Below are 22,559 nucleotides of genomic sequence, written 5' to 3' on the forward strand. Positions count from 1 at the left end.
TGAGTGAGTAGCTTGTTACATCACTTTTACGGTTCATTGATGCTGCACTTTCTCATAGCTGTTCATTTCCCTTTGGCATACAGCTGTAGAAAACACAAATGCACACGGAGAGAGCGAGAGAGAGAGTAAGTGAAAGTGAGCACGAGGAGGCAAACGAGAAGCCCCTCGCTCTCAGTTTTCAACCTCATTTAAGGAGCTGGCAGCAGTGAAAGAGAAGAAAAGACGAAGAATTACAGCCACACTTATTTATACAGCTTCTGTCTGTGAACATATCCCTTCTTCATCATCATCATCACTGCTGCTTCTCAACACAGAGGTACGTCTATCTCTTTTATTCATTTAAAGCAACACTGAATTTAGAAAAATTATAATATAATACAGGCCTAATGTATTTTCTTTACTTATTTATTATTATTATTATTATTATTTACATATCTTTTTCCTGCACAAACTGTTGTTTTTCTCTGAAGTGCAGTGAATTGAGGTCAGGACTGTCTTGTAGACTTTCACCGTCCAGAAGAGAAGCACATATAATCAGATTAGAACATTTTGTTCGAAGTGTGCTTTCTTGCACTGGTGTTTTATTTTTTCTCTTTTGTAGTTCTGTCTATCACAGTGTGTTGCTTTACTAGTTTCACTCCCACCACAGGGGAGCTGCATTGCAGATACATGTGAGATGCACTCATGAAGAGAAATCTGAACCATGACAAAGTCCTTAATAATGGGAGAATCAGGCTCTCGTTTCTCCAGCAGCTCAGTTCAGCGAGCTATTCCTCAATGAATCCCATTCGGTTCAGACGCTGCTGTTTGTGCTGCAGCTCTGCTCATTAATCACTTCCCTGAGACTGACCCAGTGAAATGCTCTGGGTGCACGTTTATGTTTATTTCAGCACATTGAATACACTTGTGCTGAGGACTCATCAAAGAGTTTTGGGTAAATTGTTTTGTTGTTCAAAAACACTGTTTACATCTTATGATTTGCATCTCTGTAATTCTGCATAGCACAAACATGTTGTTGTTAATATGTATACTGTATGTATGTGTCCATATCTGAACACATATTTACTCATTCAATACTAATAATTTTCTTAATAACATGCTGCAGTGTTTATTAATGCTGTTCTGCTTTGTTATACTACTGAGTGAATATCATAAGACCATGCCGGGTTCATATTGAACTGCAAAATCTAAAGAACAAAATATATACAGTATAGAGTGCATTGTGCAACAAAATTAGGCCTAATTTTAGGACTTTTTTCTTTTTGCATTGCGACATTATTTTCATGACAATTAAGCATATTTAAAGTTTGCATTACTATTTGGGGAAGTCGTGGCCTAATGGTTAGAGAGTCGGACTCGTAATCGAAAGGTTGCGGGTTCGAGTCCCCGGCCGGCAGGGATTGTAGGTGGGGGGAGTGAATGTCCAGCGCTCTCTCCACCCTCAATACCACGACTGAGGTGCCCTTGAGCAAGGCACCGAACCCTCAACTGCTCCCCGGGCGCTGCAGCATAAATGGCTGCCCACTGCTCCGGGTGTGTGTTCACGGTGTGTGTGTGTTCACTGCTGTGTGTGTGTTCACTGCTGTGTGTGTGTGTGTGTGTGTTCACTGCTGTGTGTGTGCACTTTGAATGGGTTAAATGCAGAGCACGAATTCCGAGTATGGGTCACTATACTTGGCTGAATGTCACTTCACTTCACTTCACTATTTGGTTATTATATTATTATAATGAAGATATATTATCAGTAATGGTATAATCTTATTCTAGATAATTATAAGTATGTTTACATGAAATATTTGTTTTACTGTCTTTATTTATATTGTATTGCAGTCATTTTAATGTAACATTTTTTTCATGGTACAGTAAAAATTATTAACATATTTCAAAATACATTTGTAATTACACATTTGTAATCGTAAAGTGTAATATTGAAGAACAGCCGTTACTTTTTATTTAAAAACTTTTATTAAAAAATTTGAAATAAATTATTGAATCAGCCTTAATGAGAATGTAAAAAATAACTGATATATTTTTTAAATAATTGCATTAATTTTTGCTGACTTTTTTCCTCATCTATTGCTTTTTTCAGTAATTTATACAATCATTGAATGAAAAATGACTATTACATTAATGAGAATTTAATGAGAATAATCATTAAGAATAATGGGAATCTCTCTCTCTCACACACACACACACACTCACACACACACACACACACTCACACACACACACACACACACTCAGACACACACACACACACACACACACTCACACACACACACACACACACACACACACACTCACACACACACACACACACTCACACTCACACACACACACACACACACACACACACACACGAGACATTACTGTAATGAGACTTATAAAAAAATAATAATAATTGTCATGAAAAAAAAAAAAAAAAAAAAACCTTTATGGTCCTTAAACATACTTTATTTTCTACATGCAAAATAAAACCATTTGATGTTTTTTTCTTTCATTATGGGGTAAAATGTGACCTGAACATGTTTTCATAAGTTTTTCTTGCCTTATTTTATAAGAGACATCGCATCTATGTAGCATCTTGATTTTGACTGAGCACTAGAGCAAAACTCCAAGATGTTCAAAGGTTTTTCTAAAATAGTAAGCAAGCAGCACCACTGTGTGTGTGTGTGTGTGTGTGTGTTTTGCAGCTTTGATGCAAGTCCTGTGAGGATGTTTATCATTGCCTACATTCCCTTTGAACGAAAGGCAGCAGTCTGGGGAGTTGAAGTGTTTCCATGACATTACAGCAGTCACTGCCTCCTGTAAGACCATGTGCAGAGAATGAGGACGGATATTTGAAAACTCACAGTTCGTTAACCTTAAATTACTTTTTGAAATTATGCTCCATCCTGAGGCAAAGCAGATGATCACTTCAAGCCACACACCTGTCCTCTGTGGAAAAAAAGGAGTGCACTTAATTGCATTGAATAGTACTTCAAATCTGTGCTTATAATATAATAGTAGCCTACTGAAATAAGTTTAAGAGTATTTAAAAGAGAGTATACACTTTCGAGACTGCCCCTCATCACATTTTTAAAAAGTGTCCTTTGTAATAATGTCAAATTAAAATTTTACCTTAAACTACATTTTAAATCATTATGTTTTAATAATATTTGTTATATTTTAAAGAAGCACACTTATTTTGATGTGTTGACTAACACATGAATGTAAAGTATACTTATAACGTTAACTGTAGTGTGTTATTTAATATTACATTTAAAGTTAATATATTTTAAATGTACTAAATTGCAACTTCATCATTACAAATGTGTAGTTATAAATATAATACATCACATAAAAGGTTCAATAGGAATATTTCAATAGATATATTTAGTTGGGCATAAATGCTTTCCAGTATATTCAACGGCACACTTTAACTGTATTTCAAAGACAATAGAAGTAATTATGAAATTACATATAAAGAAATCACTCTTAAGTTCATCTGATTGCATTTAATATAAAAGTAAACTATAATACATTTCCATTTAATTACAAATAACATGCATTTAAGAGTCCAAAAACATTCAATTCAGTACACACTTAAGTGTAATATTTCCTAATAAATTCTCATGTAAAAAATTTGCTAAAGTCTATTTCACTTTCACAAGGGATGCCATATGTCTCTGAGCCAAAGCATTCATGTGTGAAGTACTTGCTGTAAAACATATTCTCATTTTCTGGCATGCACACATTTGTGCCATCCAGCATTTTCATGCCAGTCTCTTGGCATTGCGCTGTCTCAGCATACTGTCCATATGGGAGATTTATACCAAAAAACACCAAATCTGTGACATTTTAGCTTACATGTACATTTTACATTTACAACTGACTCTTAAATGCATTTGGGCACTTAAGAAATATTTTAAAAAGTAAATGTCAAAGAGGACAACTGCTATGGGGAAAAGAACTGTGAGTAATATGAAGGCAGTGAAAGGAGGACAAGAAAAAGAGGTGCTTATAAATCACCCCGCCGTCTCTCTCAGAGTTATGGGTGTTTCTCAGAGCACAGGGGCTGATAATAGATTGTGTGACTTCACATTACTCTAGGGTCAGCGGTCACAGGAAGAGGAAATGACAGCTAATCAAACACACTGCACTTCACACACACTCGTGGCAGTAATCCCACACTGGAGGAGAGCAGAGCATTACTCACACCCGCACAAAACACATCACTGAGCGCCTTTATTATCTCTCCTCTGAGAGGCAGTGCTCCGGTCAATCTGTCAAATGTACTTTACCGCTTTGATTAGATAATGTGCTTACCTGTTAATGTGCTGTCTCCAGCTAAATGAATATATTTTATTATTTAACTTAGTGATATAAACAAGTCTTCATTAAATTTAACAGGGTGTATGGTAAAACAGTTGAGTTTAATTGGAGATTGCAAGGTTCTTATATTTCTATCAAAATCCACTTTTTGTTTACTGTACAAAATCATGGTAAGGGGGTTGACATTTTGACATTTTATGACGTGTGCTGAAAGATTTATTGAAAGAATAATGATCATCATGTCAGCCAATTATGGAAAAATATTACTATTTATTTTTCCTCATAAAATATGGTACCATATATGTTAACAAGTTACCCAGAAGTGTTTTATATATTTTTTTCTTTTTATTTTAACTATATTCGTTACTTTTGAAAAGTTTGGGGTCATTACAATTTTTTTTCAATTTCAAGAAAACGTAAAATGTAGAAATATTATTATAATTCAAAATAAATGTTTTCTATTTGAATGTATATTAAAATGTAATTTATTGCTGTGATCAAAGATGAATTTTCAGCATCATTACTCCAGTCTTCAGTGTCACATGATCCTTTAGAAATCAGGACAATATGATGATTTGCTGCTCAAGAAACATTTCTTTGTTAAAAACAGTTGTGCTGCTTAATATTTTGTGCACACTATGATACATTTTTGTCCAGGAGCCTTTGATTAACAGAAGGTTCAAAATAGTAGCTAACATTTATTTTTAAATATATTTTGTAACATTATGAATGTTTTTACTGTCACCTTTTGATCAGTTTAAGTGAGCTGTCTGGAAACAGTATACTGAAAAAAATGATACATTGAATTTACAAATTTTTTTAAGGTAAGTGGTTGCAATCAATTTATTTTAGCTACATTTAAATAAACAAATTTTGCTGAAAGTTAGTCAACTAAATTTGATTATTTAAATGTAGCTAAAATAGATTGATTGCAACCACTTACCTTAAAGAAATGTTTTATAATTTTTTTCAGTGATATCCTCAGGATGTGGTAATAGTCTGTTTAAGCATTATTGACTGACTAGGCAGCACAGCAGTAGGTTTCAAACACAGTCGACTGAAGTACTTATAATTTATTCATTAACCACTTTGTTTCTATACAAAAGGAACAGTTGAGGGGAAAATGTGCTTATGTTATGCTTGGAAACTTATGAAATATCCTGTCATTATGGCTGCAAATGCGACAAATTGTACAAAACAGTGAGGTACATATGCAAAAAATTGAACAATGTATTGATAATGTTGACTTTTACAGACATGTTGTCAATACAGACATTTTTCTAAACACATAAATGAACAATTAAATCCAGGAAACCTTGAAAAACGATGAAAAAAAAAAAAATTATCTATAGATAATTTTTTTTTTTTTTTTTCATCGTTTTTCAAGGTTTCCTGCAATGATAATAAAAATATTGAAAAGAAAGCCTAAAGAATTTTTTATATCTACCTTTCAAAATTTGTGGTCAGATTCATTTTTAATGAATAAATTAAAATTATTAAATACTTTTATTCAGTAAAGATGCATTAATGAGAACAAATGAGCTTTACAGATAACTAAGCACATTAAAAACTAGTGCTTATTAAACATTGAAATTAAGTTGACAATTTTAATTCCCCATTTATGATTTATTTAGCTTTCATAGATGAAGTTAATTCATACTGAAGACAGTGTTTGTGTGAGGGGAGGTTATCTGTTTTATTCAGCTGAAGGACAATCTATTCACAGGTTAATTGAATTTGATCTGAGGTCAGAAGCTGTTTTTTTTCACTAACCGGCTGTAAAGTTTCTGTTTGACGGTTTGTCATGTTGTGTTCCTGCAGGCGATGGCTGAGGTGGAGCTGCTCTCCACACCCCATGATATTGAGATCAGTGATGTGACCTGCGACTCGTTCCGGATCAGCTGGGAAATGGCCCACGAGGACACGTCCCGAGTGACGCATTACTTCTTCGACTTGAGCCGTAAACAGGGCAGCGAGCACAACCGCTTCAAGCACAGAGTCAGTATGCACTGTCATTCCGCTCCCTGTTGATCTCACAGAATAAAATACAGCCCTGATTTGGTGTCAGTGGAATTTGTCAACTTATTATGAACTTATTACAGAGACAATCGTTTCAGAACAATCTGGGGTTAAACAAGGACACAATAGTGAGGGCTGGTGATTGACAGCACTGGACCCTGTTGAATTTCAATGTCAGAAGACATTTTTCAAAATAATAAGCTATTACTTTTAATAAACTATTCTTAAGTAGATTTTTCATAAGCAATTGAACCCACAATAAAAGTAAAAATAAACTTTTTTTTTTTTTTTTTTTTAATGGAGGGAGTCAAACTCTCCATTAAAAACTCTCGTAATTGGATTCAGTTCTGTTCAATTAACCATGTCACACTATGAAAAAACAAACAAAAAAAACAATGAATCAACAAACAAACCTAGAATACATAAATAAATACATGTTAAAACAGTATAAATTTAACAGTAATACTTCTCAAACATTTAAAATACAACCCCAATTCCGGAAATGTTGGGACGTTTTTTAAAATTGGAATAAAATGAAAACTAAAAGACTTTCAAATCACACGAGCCCCTATTTTATTCACAATAGAACATTAGAAATTTTACACTTTTATACACTAAATGAGCTCATTTCAAATTTGATGCCTGCTACAAGTCTCAAAAAAGTTGGGGCAACAAAAGGCTGAAAAAGCAAGAAATTTTGAAAAGGTTCAGTTGGGAGAACATCTAGCAACTAATTAAGTTAACTGACATCAGGTCTGTAACATGATTAGCTATATGTTTTAGAGAGGCAGAGTTTCTCAGAAGCAAAGATGGGTAGAGATCTCCAATCTGTGTGAAAGAGTGTGTAAAAAGATAGTGGAATACTTTAAAAACAACGTTCCTCAATGTCAAATTGCAAAGGCTTTGCAAATCTCATCATCAGCAGTGCATAACATCATCAAAAGATTCAGAGAAACTGGGGAAATCTCTGTGGGTAAAGGAGAAGGACGAAGACCTTTGTTGGATGCATCACTGCATCACTCATCGGCATGATTCTGTCATTGACATTACTAAATGGGCCCAGGAATACTTCCAGAAACCACTGTCGGTAAACACAATCTGCAGATGCCAACTAAAGCTCTATCATGCAAAAAGGAAGCCATATGTGAACATGGCCCAGAAGCGCTGTCGTGTCCTGTGGGCCAAGGCTCATTTAAAATGGACTGTTTCAAAGTGGAAAAGTGTTCTATGGTCAGACGAATCCAAATGTGATATTCTTGTTGGAAATCACGGACGCCGTGTCCCCGGGCTAAAGAGGAGGAAGACCTTCCAGCATGTTATCAGTGTTCAGTTCATAAGCCAGCATATCTGATGGTCTCTTCAGCTGTGCTGATGGCTCTTGACACGCTCTTGACAGTCGCGGCAACACGGACTCGTGTTGTTTCCACCAGCGCAGCAATTTTTTTTCATCAATAATTGATGGATGTCTAAAATATAAAGATAAGGAGAAGCCCTGAGGACTGGCCCGCATCTGAACTATGGCGTGAATATTGGCCCGAAGCCCGGGCCTAGGGACATAAAAAAGTCGGAGCCCGACTTTAAATTAATTAAAAAAATAATTAAACAAATTGGGGGCTAAAAGTGTGTTGTAACGCAAGCATTACTGAACATGTTTAGAGTAAAACATTACTGAAAATTGATTAGTAATGCCTTACACTACTGCGTTACATCAAAAAGTAATACGTTACTGTAATGCATTACTTTTGTAACGTGTTCCTCCCAACACTGATTATAGCTTGCATGTTTTGGAAGGCACTATGAATGCTGAAAGGTATATAAAGGTTTTAGAGCAACATATGCTCCCCTCCAGACGACGTGTATTTCAGCAGGACAATGCAAAACTACATACTGCAGCTATTACAACAGCATGGCTTCGTAGCAGATGAGTCCGGGTGCTGAATTGGCCTGCCTGCAGTCCAAATCTTTCACCTATAGAGAACATTTGACACATCATTAAATGAAAAATACGTCAAAGACTACCACAAACTCTTCAGCAGCTGAAAACCTATATCAGGCAAGAATGGGACCAAATCTCAACACCAATACTCATAACCTCGACGTCTTCAAACTGTTTTTAAAAGAAGAGGAGATGCTACACCATGGTAAACATGCCCCTGTCCCAACTATTTTGAGACTTGTAGCAGGCATCAAATTTGAAATGAGCCCATTTTGTGCATAAAATTGTAAGATTTTTCCATTTAAACATTTGTTATGTTATCTATATTCTATTGTGAATACATTAGTGGCTCATGTGATTTGAAATTCTTTTAGTTTTCATTTTATTAAAATTTAAAAAGACGTCCCAACATTTCCTAAATTCAAGTTGTATGTTTTAAAACTGCATATAACTTAATAGCAATTTTAGTTGTCACAAATTATGAATATTATAAAAATGTATTGTAACTATTTTTAAGGATTTTTATGGAAGGGGTCAAATTGACTGTAATTGGATTCAGTACAATTCACCAAAAGTCACACTATAAAAAAAACAAAAAACAAAACAAAAAAAACATTAATATTTAATACTTACACATTGTAAATAGGTATTTAACATTAATAAATACACATTTTTTTCAAACATTATGAATATTATAAACAGTATTGTAACTATTTTTAATGATTTTAAGGGTAATTGGACAATTCACCAAAAGTCACACTTTGACAACAAACAATAAATTGTAACTATTTTTAATTTTAAAAAAGAGAGAATTAAAGTGTGGTGCTTGCAACGCCATGATCAGGGGTTTGATTGTTAGAAAAATAGCATGCATGAACTATTAAAAATGTATGTCTTCAACACAGTGTAAATCATCATAATCATGAGCATTGACACTTTGCAGGCATGTTCATGACACTAAATGAGGAAAAGTCCACAAAACTTTAAGAAAAACATCACAGAATAACTAGAATTTCCAACAATTAAAAAATGTATGTGGGTCAAATTGACCTGCAATGTAATATAAGGTTTAAGATCTTTTTTCATGTTATATTTCTTTAAGCTGATCATCCCCTGCTTTCCTGTCTGAGTAAAGGTTAAATAAAGCAAGTGCTGGAGAAGCAGATGGCAGGGCTGATATAGGTGGTAGGTGTGTTGGTAATGAGCAGATCTGACAGCCCCTCAGGGCTACGGTGATGCTCTTCTAATACAGGAGCATGAGAAACTTGACCAAAACTGCTGTGAGCAGATAATGACTCACCAGGACATAAACACATAAACCCCCCAATCCCAGGCCAAGCACCCCTTTAAAATTATGTATAAAACTAGGATATTGCTTTGAAAAAAACTCTAATTTAGCACCCTAGTAATTTGAGTCATCATGCATTTATTTATTTGGTTAAGTTAATAGCAGTCCTCGCCACTTGCACATGAAAATCTGCATAAATGTCTCCAATCCCTGGCCAGCCACTGCTTTAAAAAATAAATCATATTAGGATATTGTTTTGCAAAAATTTAATTTAGTACAATAATAATTTGGGGCATCATGCACCTATCGTTTATTTGTTTTTATTCTTTTTTTTTTTAAATTCAGTAAAAGGTTCACACAACCTGGACATTAAAGTCCACAACAGCATTTTAAAGTAAATAGCCAAAACAAATCATTTCTAAAATTAGAATATTGCTTTGGAAAGAATTTAATTTTACTGCACTAATAATTTGGGGCATCATGCACCATTATGTTTATTTGTTTTAATTCTTTTTTTTTTTAGTAAAAAGTTCACGCCACCTGGACATTAAAGTCCCCAACAGTGTTTAAAAAAATAGCCAACCATTTTTTTTAAATACAGCAAACAAAGAAATATGTAAAATTAGGATATTGTTTCGAATAAATTAATTAAAATAAATTATTAAAATAATTAATTACTAGTAATTTGTGGCATCATGCACCTATTTGTTTATTTTTGAGTACTATCTGCACATGTATCTGCACATGAAAATCTAATGAAAATCACATGAAAAACTATTATATTTTATTTATTATTATTTTGAGTCCTCGCCACTTCCACGTAAAAATTTAGATACTGCTTTGTAAAAAATATATAAATTTAGCACATTGGTATTTTGGTCATCATGCACCTATTTTTTATTTTATTATTATTTATTGATGCTTTACAATTTGTATTTCTTTATTTTTTGAGCAGTAGTACATGCACAAAATTTAGATATTGCTTAAAAATATATATACATTTAGTATACTAGAAATTTTGGGCATTTTTTTAGTTTATTTTTGAGTATTCCTTGCCATTTACACATGAAAATCTGCATTAGTGTTTAAAATATATATATATATATATATATTTTTTTTTATCTAAAATAACTGTGTAACTCAATTCTCAAAAATTCAACTAATTTCCTTGAAAGCTGCATTCAAAGTCCGCTTGACTGAAAAATCTAAAACACTTGTGAGACTTATTTGTCAATTTAGTGCACTATTTAGTAAGTGTTGAGTTTGTGTTGAGTTTTTAAAAGTCTTCCTAACAAAATGAATCTATACTGTAGGAGTATTACCAGTCTCTCTTCTGCACTCATTGGCTGCCAAACATAATACAGGCATGAACCGCTGCTAAATTACATCTGATTTTGCCACGGCTCTAATATTGCATTGCGGGTGAAAGGGAAGGACTTGCTGAGGGGGTTGCTATGGTTACGCCCCTCTGAGCATTTCATAATTGGTTCTGCTTGTCAGGATCTCGAGCCTCCACAACAAGACTAATTAGCTGTGATCGAGCTCTTACATGTGAGTGGAAATACTTTACGCTTTAGTGAAGTTTGAAAATGTCTTTGGCCTCTCAGAAAGATTCGTCAAACAGATAACAGGCGTAAGATTACTGCACTGTGACTGGATGATATGGATGCGGATGTTATCTGCTCAGAAATCATATTGTCTCACTGATTAGGCTGCATGCATAATTATCAGGCAAATAGTGTTTCCTATGATTCATTTTAATGGAAAACAGATCAAATGTTATACGTCAATCACAAACTTGATTTTATAACACTATAAACACACTATAAACACAGAACAAAAACACCCGGACTCTGTTTTAATCATTCTCGGGGACTTTAATAAAGCAAATCTCTCCCGAAAACTGCCAAAATACAGACAGCATGTTACATGTCCCACCAGAGACAGTAATATACTGGATCACTGTTACACAACAATAAAGGATATCTGCATATCACTCTGTTCCACGGGCAGCTTTAGGACTCTCTGATCACTGTTTGGTTCATCTTATTCCATCCTACAGGCAGAAACTTAAATCGGGATTTACAAGCCTGTTTCTCTCTCACTGATTGAACTGTTTTTGAAAATGCTGCCACCGATCTGGATGAGCTCACAGAGACTGTAGCATCTTATATCAGTTTCACTGCAAAACTCAGCTCCGTCAGGCCAAAGAAGATGCTTACAGAAAGGGGGATAAAGTCTTGTACAAACAGGCCAAATACACACTGGAAAAGGAGATCAGAGCGGCAAAGAGGAATTATTCTGACAAGCTACGGAAAAAATTCTCTTCCAGTGATCCTGCTTCAGTGTGGAAAGGAATGAAGGATATCACCAGTTACAAGTCACCCATAAGAGTTTTTTCTCTTTCTTTAAGTTTTTTTTTTAAAGTTTTTTGGCTGTTATTGATGTTTCAGCTTGTGGTTTTCAGTCATTTTCAGCTTTCCTTGCCTTGGCAAAGTCTCTGACAAACTGACACCTCATACTCCAGGTTAGTGATAGTTCTGCTGACAGGAAGCGAAAGGGTTCTTTCACAATTAAATCCTGACAAGCCTTTTGCTGTTTTTGCACCTTTTCTTCTCTACACCCTTTTTTTTTTAACCCCAGTGGACTGTTAACCAAGCCAATCATTGTCAAACTACTGAGGCATTACAATCAGACAATCAAATATCGTCATAGCGTAGCTTGGACATTTCTGGAGTGCAAATTTCAATTGGATCTCTTCTTTGGTCCATTTTAACAGTATAGTTATAAATAACTATATATAAAAATACTGGAATACAATACTTGACTTTTCAAATCTGAACAGTTTTTAAAACACTACCATACTTTATACCCAACCTGTAGGGGTTTAACAAACAAAAAAGGTCAAGTATTGTAAATAGTTGGTTGTTCTTCTCTTGAAGGCTGAATACAAACCCTTTAAGCCAACAATTAACTATCAGCGCCCTGTGGTGTTTGGCTTTTCAGGATGTCCCCACCAAGCTAGTGGCAAAAGCAGGACCTCTGCCAATGGCTGTGAGAGGCCACTGGTTCCTGAGCCCTCGAACGGAGTACTGTGTGGCTGTTCAGACCGCCATCAGACAGCCAGACGGAGACTATCAGGTGTCTGAATGGAGCCAAGTAGTGGAGTTCTGCACTGGAGGTAAGCAGAGACGGCGTAACAGAGATTTAAATGTGTTTTCAGTTTTAAAAATAGTTCCTCCTGTGCCATCTTTATATGCAAAGATAACTTAATAAAGTTGATTCCCTTGAAAAAGGAGTAAACACTGTGACTCTGTGGTTCTATCAAATCAATGGTCTGTTTGTTTAAGCAGCCCAACACAGCAACAGGCTCAACCAATGGTGTGAGTTTGGGGGAGGGGCTAGTTTTTTACAACCAATAACAAACAGGAGGACTATTTGGGGAAACCTGTTTGGAAACAACCATAATTTCTGCACCTCTTGGAACAGAAATGACACACTGCCGCACTCTGTATGAAGTGTCATGATTATCTTAATTTATTCTTCAAAACACAAATTTGCCATTGAATACGAATGCTAAAAAAAAAAAATCATGAACAAATGGCTTACTAATCATTGACTGTGTATATTATGCTCAGATCTTTTGTTTTCTTGCCTTCAATGTCATGTTCAATGTTATTAGTGCATTGTAGAAAGCACTTGTGTTTTATGTTCAATAGTGATGGTTTTAAATGGGTTCTTTTCTGCAGATTATGCCATGGAGCATCTCCAGCAGCTGTTAGATAAAGCTCAGGCTGCTGCTGGGAGGCTGCTCAGGTTCTCCGTCTTCTACCGCAATCAGAGCCCTGAATACTTCCATTACGTCAGGTTAGTTTCATCTGTCATCCTTAGTCTCTCTGCTGCTTCTACATATATCTTTCCTTGACAGCTCTAAGACTGCAGTGTCTGATTTATGTTCATTGAACTATTGAACTTGATATGGAATCAAAACAGACTATTTACTTCATTCATGTTCCTTGTCTCATTGCGTGTAATTCTTCATTGCATGTTATTGCAAAAGTAAAAATGTTAGTCTTTATAAATATTACATCAAAATATAATTGCCTTTTAATATCTCGCCATGCAGTTTGAGTTTGTCATGCAGTTTGTCATACTGTCATGCATTTACAGTTACTGAGCATGGCCATACAGGTTACCCAAAAATAAAATATAAAAATAAATAAAAAATTTACTCAGCCTTATGTCATTCCAAACCTGTATGAGTTTATTTCTTCTACAGAACTCAAAAATAAGATATTTTGATAAAATGTTGTCTAAAATAAAAGTCAAGGGGTTCCAAAACAACACTGGACCCCAGTGGCCATTGTATGAATAAATGCAAGCCATTTTTTGTGAACTATTCCTAAGTGTATAGCCAAATATCCATTGTTGGTGACTACTGTATGTCCTTAATGCTGCCCAGGGATAGAAACATTCAAAAATGGGGCCATCAAATGTAAAAATTTTACTTTAGAATGGCTGCCAAAAGAGAAAGATGTTCTAGGTGTTGTAGTTATGGTATTTACCTGCAGGGGTTAACAGGATCATGTTAACTAGCTACACCTTGAACAGCTTTAAACTCACAAGTCTGGCCATTTAAAATCCACCCGACTTCAAAAAGCTGGAGCAATTAAAGCAGCCGATAACCTCTTTTTTCCATGACATACCCTGCCCTGGATTTCTATATTGGCTAAAATGTCCAGGTTTTGGCTTTGTTTTCCTATTGATGTGCTCTCTATAGTCCTTCTGATCTCTGTAGATCCCACATTCTCGCAAGCCACAATTGATTGATTGTGTACAATGCCTGGACGCTATTGATTAAACTACTTTTCAGTCATTACCTTCAGCAACTATGAAAACAATAGGAAAACCCAGACAATTTAGAAATGCTAGCCAAGACATGTCTGGGAAAAAGAGGACGTATGGTCACCAAACGCAATAAAAGTGTCCGAGAATGTTATCGTCCCTTGGTGTGGACATTAATTATCGGAATAGATATCGTTATAGTTATCGGCATTTCTTTGAAGAGGTGTTTAAACCAAGCTCCGTCCTTCATTTTTCATGTTGAATATCCTGTTTTCATTACATTTCAGAAGTAAAATGAGTTGGAAATACTACTTAGACTCTTAAAAATAAAGGTGCTTAAAAGGTTCTTCACAGCAATGCTATAGAAGAACCATTTTTGGTTCCACAAAGAACCATTCAGTCAAAGGTTCTTTAAAGAACCATCTCTTTCTTACCTTTTTATAATCTGAAGAACTTTGTGAAACAGAAAGGTTCTTCAGATGTTAAAGATTCTTTATGGAACCATTTAGTCAGAGGTTCTTCTATGGAAGCAGAAGAACCCAGTATTAAAGCATAGCGTCACACAAGCCATGATACAAAGTTACAGAAACTAAGCAACCGAAAGCAATATATGTCTTCCTCAGATGTAATGTCATATCTGTACTTCAGCGTTGGGTAAAAGAGCATTATAATCTCCTTTGTGGTAGAGAAAGCTGCTTACATATAGGCTACGGGAAACAGCAAAGATGTTGAATTAAACATACACACAATCAGCTTTTCCACATGCTTATACTGGCCCCGATAATCAAAACTTCTACTTAGCGCTTGCTCCATTTCTGCAAATCAGTTTTTGTAAATGAATGACTTGATCCACATATGGGCTGCATCCGAAATCGCATACTACTTGTGTAGGTACTACATTTGAATTCAAACGTACTTCTCGACCGTTAAAAAAGTACGTTCTATATAGTATGAATGAGGGTAGTATGAATGGAATTCGGACGTACTACATCCGCCATATTCATGAAGTCATCTCATCGATTTACAACGTTTAAACTTTAATAAGTCAGCCGTTTACTTTGATTATTTTAAACAAGTGCAATTTAACCACAATAAACAATGTTTTTTCTTGAGGTACATGCACTTGAAAACAGCCGCGTCGCCGCTTTCCGCCATTTTTCGAATATGACGCCTCCTCTTCCGTGGCCTCATGGGATAGTAAAGTGTCCATCGTATGACTACTACAGAATTCGGGCGGAAGTAGTAGGTCATCCGGGTAATTCTCGCCTACTGTTTTTCGAATACTATGAATTCGGACATACTACTCGCCTCGTATACTGTTTTTTGCATACTATATAGTAGGGAAGTATGCGATTTCGGACGCAGACATGGCCTTCATCAACAGCTGCTTGCGCCACCTGCTGGTGAGCGACTGACATCAGCTGGAGATCATGCATCGGTGCTCTACTGCTATTCCTGCGGGTCCCGGTTGTGCACCACTGAATTTTCTGCCGAATTTTAACCACTGAATTTATGACAGCGAATTTGTAAATTTAAATAAAATTACCGAAATATTTCTATTGAATGTTATACATCCTATTTTTAAACAGACTGAATATGTTGGAAGTGAATTCTGGAAGGTTAATATGAATTATGGAATTTTTAATTATGAAAATGTGTGTGAAATATTTTGAATTGAAATATTCACAGCTTAAATAAACAACTATGTTAAATTTCAGGACCTAAAAATGCAAGTCCTGGAAATACAAGGCATTAAAATGCAAGCACTGTTAATTGCAATGCATCTTTTTTTTTTTCGATTTGTGGAATTCAGCATGCTTTATGTTTCAAAAACTATTGTCATTATTCTGCTTCCATATTCTTCTATGGCATCGTGAAGCACCTTTATTTATTAAGAGTGTAGAGTCAGGATCATATGGAAGTAGTGACAGATATTTTCATATACATTCAAGTGAAATGGATTGTCAGGGGAAAAACAATTGCAGGTTCAGTAACTTGGTTCTATGCAGTGGATGTTGATTAGATGAGGGCAGATCTCAATGCAAGCTTGCAGTCGACTGTAAGGAAAGGGACAGGGTTTAAGTGGACTAAATGATTGGAGAAGTCCAGCATACGTCACCAGAGAGAAGTTTGTCCTGATATTTTGATTAAAATGAGTGAGGTTAAAAAAAATAAAACATGCATTGATGATTTGTTCATTTAGAAGGTGAATTGTCCTTTCATGCCAACTTTAATGTCAATATTTAAGCATTGAAGTGTTTAAAATGGCTGATTATTGATTACTCTACACCTCTCTACAAAGGTCAGAGTGTGGAGGTTCAATGCTTCCATCTTTCAAAGACAACAGTGGAAGTCACGGCTCCCCCATCAACGGAAAGCTCCGTGGCGTCTTCCTCAGCTGCAACACGGAGTTCGACACAGGCCTCCCTCCCAAAGACTCCCCATACGGCCCTCTGCGCTTCCAAATTTCCGCCGATCGTCTCCTCACCACGAGTACAAACCTCTACTTTGCTGACTTCTACTGCATGTACACAGCATACCATTATGTAGTGCTGGTTCTGGCCCCTGCTGAATCGGAGGGGGATAGCTTTTGCAACAGCCGCCTTCCAAGACTGGACCTGTCAAGCAATCCCTTCCTGACGTACACCCCTGGAGAGGCACCGGTCTTCTGTCACGCCAGTGACGTCATTCTGGAGGTGTTGTACACAGAGCCCTTGCTTCTGGAGCACGGCATACTGGCTCAGATCAGCGGCCGTCACCAGCTCATGAGCCTTTCCACTGCAAACGCCAAAAAAGACCCGAGCTGTAAGGTGTGCAATATCAGTGTGGGACGCTGAGCTGGGAAGTGCAACCGGAAACCGGACCATGAGAACCTCACTGGTCTGGAAATGGACCCAAAGTTGAGAATCTGAGTAAATATTCACATTTATGAAAAGAGGTAATTGGAATTTGAAAATACGCCAAAGGCATTGCACAAAAGAGGCAAGAATAAATAAAAGGTTATGATAGTCTGGCTACTAATGAAACCAAGCCATATGATTTGTGAGGCAACTATTCAGATCTTAAAGAGACAGTTCACCCAAAAATGTTTCATCATTTACTCAAACTGTTTTAAAGCACCGTAAAAGTGGTCCATGAGACTAGTGTTATATTTTGATAGTCTTCTGAGGCCGTATAAGTCCACTTCCTTAAGACTAATCACATATAAAGGTTACATTATTGAATTCTGTAATTGATTCTATTTATTTTTTAAGTCATTTGTGTGTTTTATTGAGTCGTTGTGTGTATATGCATAAATGTTACATTAACTGTACAGAATGCTTTAACATAGAATAAATCGCTTCTGAGAGTTTCTGCATGTTACTTTTGTAGGTTGTCTGTGTGAAAATTATTGTGTTTTAGTACAGCTCTGCCCAAGTGTTAGTCGTTGTGATGCAAAAAAAACATTGCAAGATGCTTGTGAAATGTAGTACTGCATGTGTAGCATGGACCAAACCATTCACATCTTTGCTTCAGAATTACATATCAAAATAGGCCTTGACTAGTTGATATTTGAGTGCAAGTGAAAATGCTTGAGCTTCAAATTCCAAAAACTGAATGAAGTTTACTTTTATAACAAACGGAAATAGAAGTAAAGCTGCCTGAAATTTTAATTTTCCAAATAGCATAACTAATGTCACTAATTCACAGAGCACATAGCAGCCATTAAATCACTGTTACAGATTCCCAAACCTCTATGGTAATCTTTGATAGCTGGAGGTGGCCTGCATGCTATACATAATCTGATCAGGGTTGATTATGAACAGGCCATTCATAAACCGACTGAACAAGTGCTGATCTCTCTGTATGTCTGTAGCTGAGAGCAGGATTCGTCTGGCACGTCCTTAAAACTCACATGAATGAGACAAATTACAACACAAACTCTCAATTTCCCTGCCAGCAGGGATGATTTCTTTATAGCTTCTGCAAAGCATTTTATGCAGCAGTGCTATATTCTGGAAATCAAATTAAAGCTTGCGGTTGAGTTTAGCTTTCCACTTAAAATGCAATGGTATCAAAAACCTAAAACATCAATAAAAAAAAACCAATTCTCAGATAAACAGCCTCTCAAACGACATAAAATCACATCTTCAGTTTCCAATCAAGGGTTCTCACGTCAATCCAAAAAGCCTGTCAGGTACCAATCCTTGGAATTAATGGATTTAAATGGATTATACTTATAGTGTCCAAGTCAGAAACGTCCTGGGATTTGAATGAACATCCTTGAACCTAGTTTGGGTCCCATGTGAAGTTGTTTTAGCTCGTAACATTTGTCACTCAACTGGATATACAAATAGAATAAAAATAAGATAGTTTACATCTCAGAGCATAACTGAAACAAGTGTCAATTTTAGGTTGTCCTTGACCACAGAAACGTTTTGATGTAAAACCGCAACAGAAATGCAAGAGAAATGACAATCATTAGGATGCAAGTTCAGTGCACTTTAATAAAATATTTATTATAAAAATTAAATACCCACAGTATGCAAGTGTTTTAGAAGCATGTTAAAAGTGCTCAAGCTTACAAAAAATGAAACATTCCAAAAATTCATCTTTAAAAAAAAAAGAAAATATAAAAAAGTTACATTTATCTGATAGTCTACAAAAATATCAATATCTCCCACAACATGCAAGGTTTAATGAACACTTCCACAGTAGGCTGTGTGAGAGACTTATACACCTGCTGATTTGCCAAATAAACTTAAATATATAAAATACATTTGAGTGCTCAGAAACGCACTTCGTGATCGTGGCACAGTATTTTAGTCAGTATGTGCTAAACGGGTCAGAAAGCAGGTGACAGTGCAACGTTTGTAGTTTTGGGATTGTTCGCACAAACAGTGTGAAAGTGTCATTAGAAAACAGCACATTCAGTCACTTCACACACATCAATACAGTAGTTTTTGCCGTTATTATTGTCCCATTGAGCAGCACTGAACGCAGCCGGTAAGAAAGACACGCAGAACTCGATGCGCTCCCGCGGGGTTATGCGCTCAGGGACGCGGATGATAAACGCAAACACATCGGTTCCAGGTTCCCCATAACTATGCTCCAGGTAACTACACGCCACGTCCTGGTAACTGCGCCAGGCGTCGAAAGTTATACGGATTTGCACCTCTTTCTCAAAACAAACGTTCTTGACGCGCACGGTGCCGAGGATGGCGCACCTGGTGACATTACAGGTCTCCAACGCCACCATGTGATCCTGAAGCCGACTTCTGAACGCCTGGAAGTCTCCACAAGGCTGCTCAAACCCAAGCCTCAACCTCGAAATATTATTAACAGTCTCTTTAGCGCAGCCCAGCTTCTTCAGTCGTGGCATTTTCACCGGTTCACGCGGGATTTTGTCGTCTTTCTCGGAGAACAGGCGCACCGTGATGAGCGAAAGTCCTTTGGTGTCCGCGAACGCGACGCGTTTTTCCCTGCGGCTGCTTTTGGCTGTGATGAGGCCTGTGGAAGGGGAGTGTCTGTACTCAAACACCGGCTTAAGGGAGATGCAGGGCCGCAGGGGTTTGGGGGAAGACACGCCGAGCAGGTGGCTGATGTTTGGTGATCCTCTGCACCTGAAGCCCACGGTCATGTCCACATACCTCACGGAGACAGGCGGCCCAAACCTCGACATCACACTGGAGGTGCAAAAATACGACAAAATTAGGATTTTTCCACTTTAGAAATCTGTTTTTACAGGGTTCCCCCACTTTTTGACCATTGAACTTATGCGTTTTTGGATGTTTGCACTCACAAACAGTGAGTTCTGGCTGAAGAGGTCATTTAGAGCTGGGGTTTAGTAGAAATATTTACTACAGAAATTCACTTTTAAGGACTTCTCCAGGCCTGGAAACCACACTTTTGAAATATCTCCAGATTTTTTGTGACTGTGGAAACACTGGTCATATTAATGAAGACAAACTTACTTTGCACAAGTCATCTTCAGCATATAATTGTGAAATTGTCCTTCAGAATTCTTATTTCCTTTCCTCCCAAAGCGGTTACACACTTTAAAGTGTGCCGATGCTGTAAAAACATAGACATGAGTGGTTTTAATAACACATTTTTAACATTCTTAAACTTGAAAACATCTTCATTTTGATCATTGGATTATCCGATTAAATCCTTAGAAATATTAGTTGTAAGCCTACGTAATATAATGTATTAAAGGACACAAGTTTGAGATGTCTTGCACTACCTGCTCAGCTGAGCTTCAGGAAGTATTGTGTGAAATCTTGCATCACTTCCATCTTTTATAGTAGATTGACCCCTCCTCCAAATTCAAGCCAATGAGCTTTGCAAAGACTGGAGAGGACTTAAGCAGCTATTTATGACCTGATCTGTGGGCTAAAGAGTAGGAGACTAAATCCTTTGACAAATAGAAACATTCAGGTTGATGAATATCAGGTTAATATTCATACAAATCTTTAGGGAAAACAGCTATATTGTAGTTATTTAAAAAGTGATAAGTTGACTTAAATTTTTTTTAGGAAACACGTTGCCTTAAAATTATCAAGTAAATAATAATAATAAAAAAAATAAGTTAAGTGAACCTGACAATTCACTTAATTTAATTTTTTTAATTATTATTTACTTGATAATTTTTTTAAATTTTTTTAAGTTAAGTCAACATCACTTTTTTTACAGTGTGTGTCCTTTATTTTTCTTTAATTTATTCATTTCAGGTGACTGAAGTAGTCCTAAATAGTGCAGTGAATTTACAAAATTTGGTTGCAATCAATTTATTTTAGCTACATTTAAATAAAAAAATTTTGTTGACTAAGTTTCAGTGTGTTTTTAGTTGTTTAAATGTAGCTAAAATAAATAGTTTGCAACCAATTACCTTTAAAAAAATAGTATTTTTTTCAGTGTATTGTATAAAATAACAGAACAAATAGTATGGATTATTTTATTTTAAAGAAATTTTATTTTGAATGGACTGTTTACCATAGATTTTTTTAAAAATTATTAATTTAGTATTATTATTACCAAAAAGGGCTTTCTGAATAAAGAAAAATGTAGTGACATGGTTCATTTACTTTATATAATGAGTGGCACTTATGTCATTTTTACTATTTCCGACAAATCTAGAAGGACAGTAATGATATTTCTATTTGATGCAATTTATGTAACAGTGAAATTAACATAATTCTGCCTTATAGGACGATGAAGAAAAGCATGAAAATTCCTCAAGGCAATCTACCCAAACAACCCAGTGAGTATGCTTTTTAACCTCATTAGGCTTTCATTCTTCATGCTTGAGCTTCTTCTATAAAGAGAGACAGAGCAAGAGAGAAAATTACCATAGCTGCCATATCAGACCTGTAGTTTGGCACGTAGCGCACATAAATGTGGTTTGAACTCTTGCCAATCAATGCCTCAAAAACAGAAATTGCAAACTGACTCAGTGACAGTTTGCTTAACTAATTTGAGCAAAAATAACTTAGTAATGATAAGCAGGGCAAATGACATGCTTGACATGGCACTAGATTAATTTAAAATCCAAGTCTATAGTGTCTTTTAATTTTAAAGAAGTTTAGTTTAAATCCACAGGGCCAAAAGTGTCTATATATATTAAAACCCTATTTTATATTTATTGGATATATAAAAAAAATCTGGGCCTAAACACTGCAATATTTCACATTCATAGATATAGTCGTGTTGCTGTGTAAAATCCCACTGACATGATCAGACATGTAGTTTCTTGGCGTATTTTTTGGGAAAGCATCACACTAAAAACATTGCAGAGTTAAAATAAGATACAACTCTGGATATGACATTTCTGAGCTGTTTTTTTTAGGATAGAAATGCATAATAATGAATTTGGCAGAGATGCACTGCTGTGCAGCTCTTTGAAACGCTGCCTCTGTCGTCTGCTTCCCGCTGCAATGACTTCAAGCGGATCTGTGGGTATCCAAGATCAGTGTTTCCAAGCCTTTTTTGTCTCATGCACTCACACAAAACCATCAGTGAGACTCAAGAACCCTTTTATCATCACCAAACCTGAAACATGTTCATATTAACTCATAATGGATATCATTTAGCATCATCAGTAACACCATTATACTCATTATGATTCACTTTTGAACTGAAACTGAAGAACAGAATCTCATTTTGTAACTGCCTTTA

General features: G+C 36.0%; 2 protein-coding genes across 3 annotated transcripts; one reads left to right on the top strand and one right to left on the bottom strand.

Annotated features, from left to right (window-relative positions):
• The first annotated feature begins 102 nt into the window (after positions 1-102).
• LOC306849371 (phytanoyl-CoA hydroxylase-interacting protein-like) lies at positions 103-17,764 on the top strand. The gene is made up of 5 exons (XM_079384332.1): positions 103-316; positions 6,136-6,312; positions 12,564-12,738; positions 13,307-13,424; positions 16,705-17,764. Exons 2-5 carry the CDS (start codon positions 6,139-6,141, stop codon positions 17,237-17,239), a joined length of 1,002 nt encoding a protein of 333 aa, XP_079240458.1. The 5' UTR covers positions 103-316; positions 6,136-6,138; the 3' UTR covers positions 17,240-17,764.
• On the bottom strand, positions 17,654-20,667 carry LOC306849373 (protein phosphatase 1 regulatory subunit 3C-like). Of its 2 annotated transcripts, XM_079384336.1 has the most exons (3): positions 20,629-20,667; positions 20,357-20,456; positions 17,654-20,068 (listed from the first exon to the last, which is right to left on the bottom strand). In XM_079384336.1, the coding sequence occupies exons 2-3, from the start codon at positions 20,377-20,379 to the stop codon at positions 19,297-19,299; spliced, it is 795 nt and encodes a 264-aa protein (XP_079240462.1). In that variant the 5' UTR covers positions 20,380-20,456; positions 20,629-20,667; the 3' UTR covers positions 17,654-19,296. The 2 variants fall into 2 exon arrangements, with proteins under 2 accessions (XP_079240462.1, XP_079240461.1); XM_079384335.1 differs by lacking the exon at positions 20,629-20,667 and having other exon boundaries at positions 18,878-20,068; positions 20,357-20,473.
• Positions 20,668-22,559: the final 1,892 nt, after the last annotated feature.

Source organism: Barbus barbus (genome assembly GCF_936440315.1).
Source record: "Barbus barbus genome assembly, chromosome: 29".
NCBI classification, from domain to species: Eukaryota; Metazoa; Chordata; class Actinopteri; order Cypriniformes; family Cyprinidae; genus Barbus; species Barbus barbus.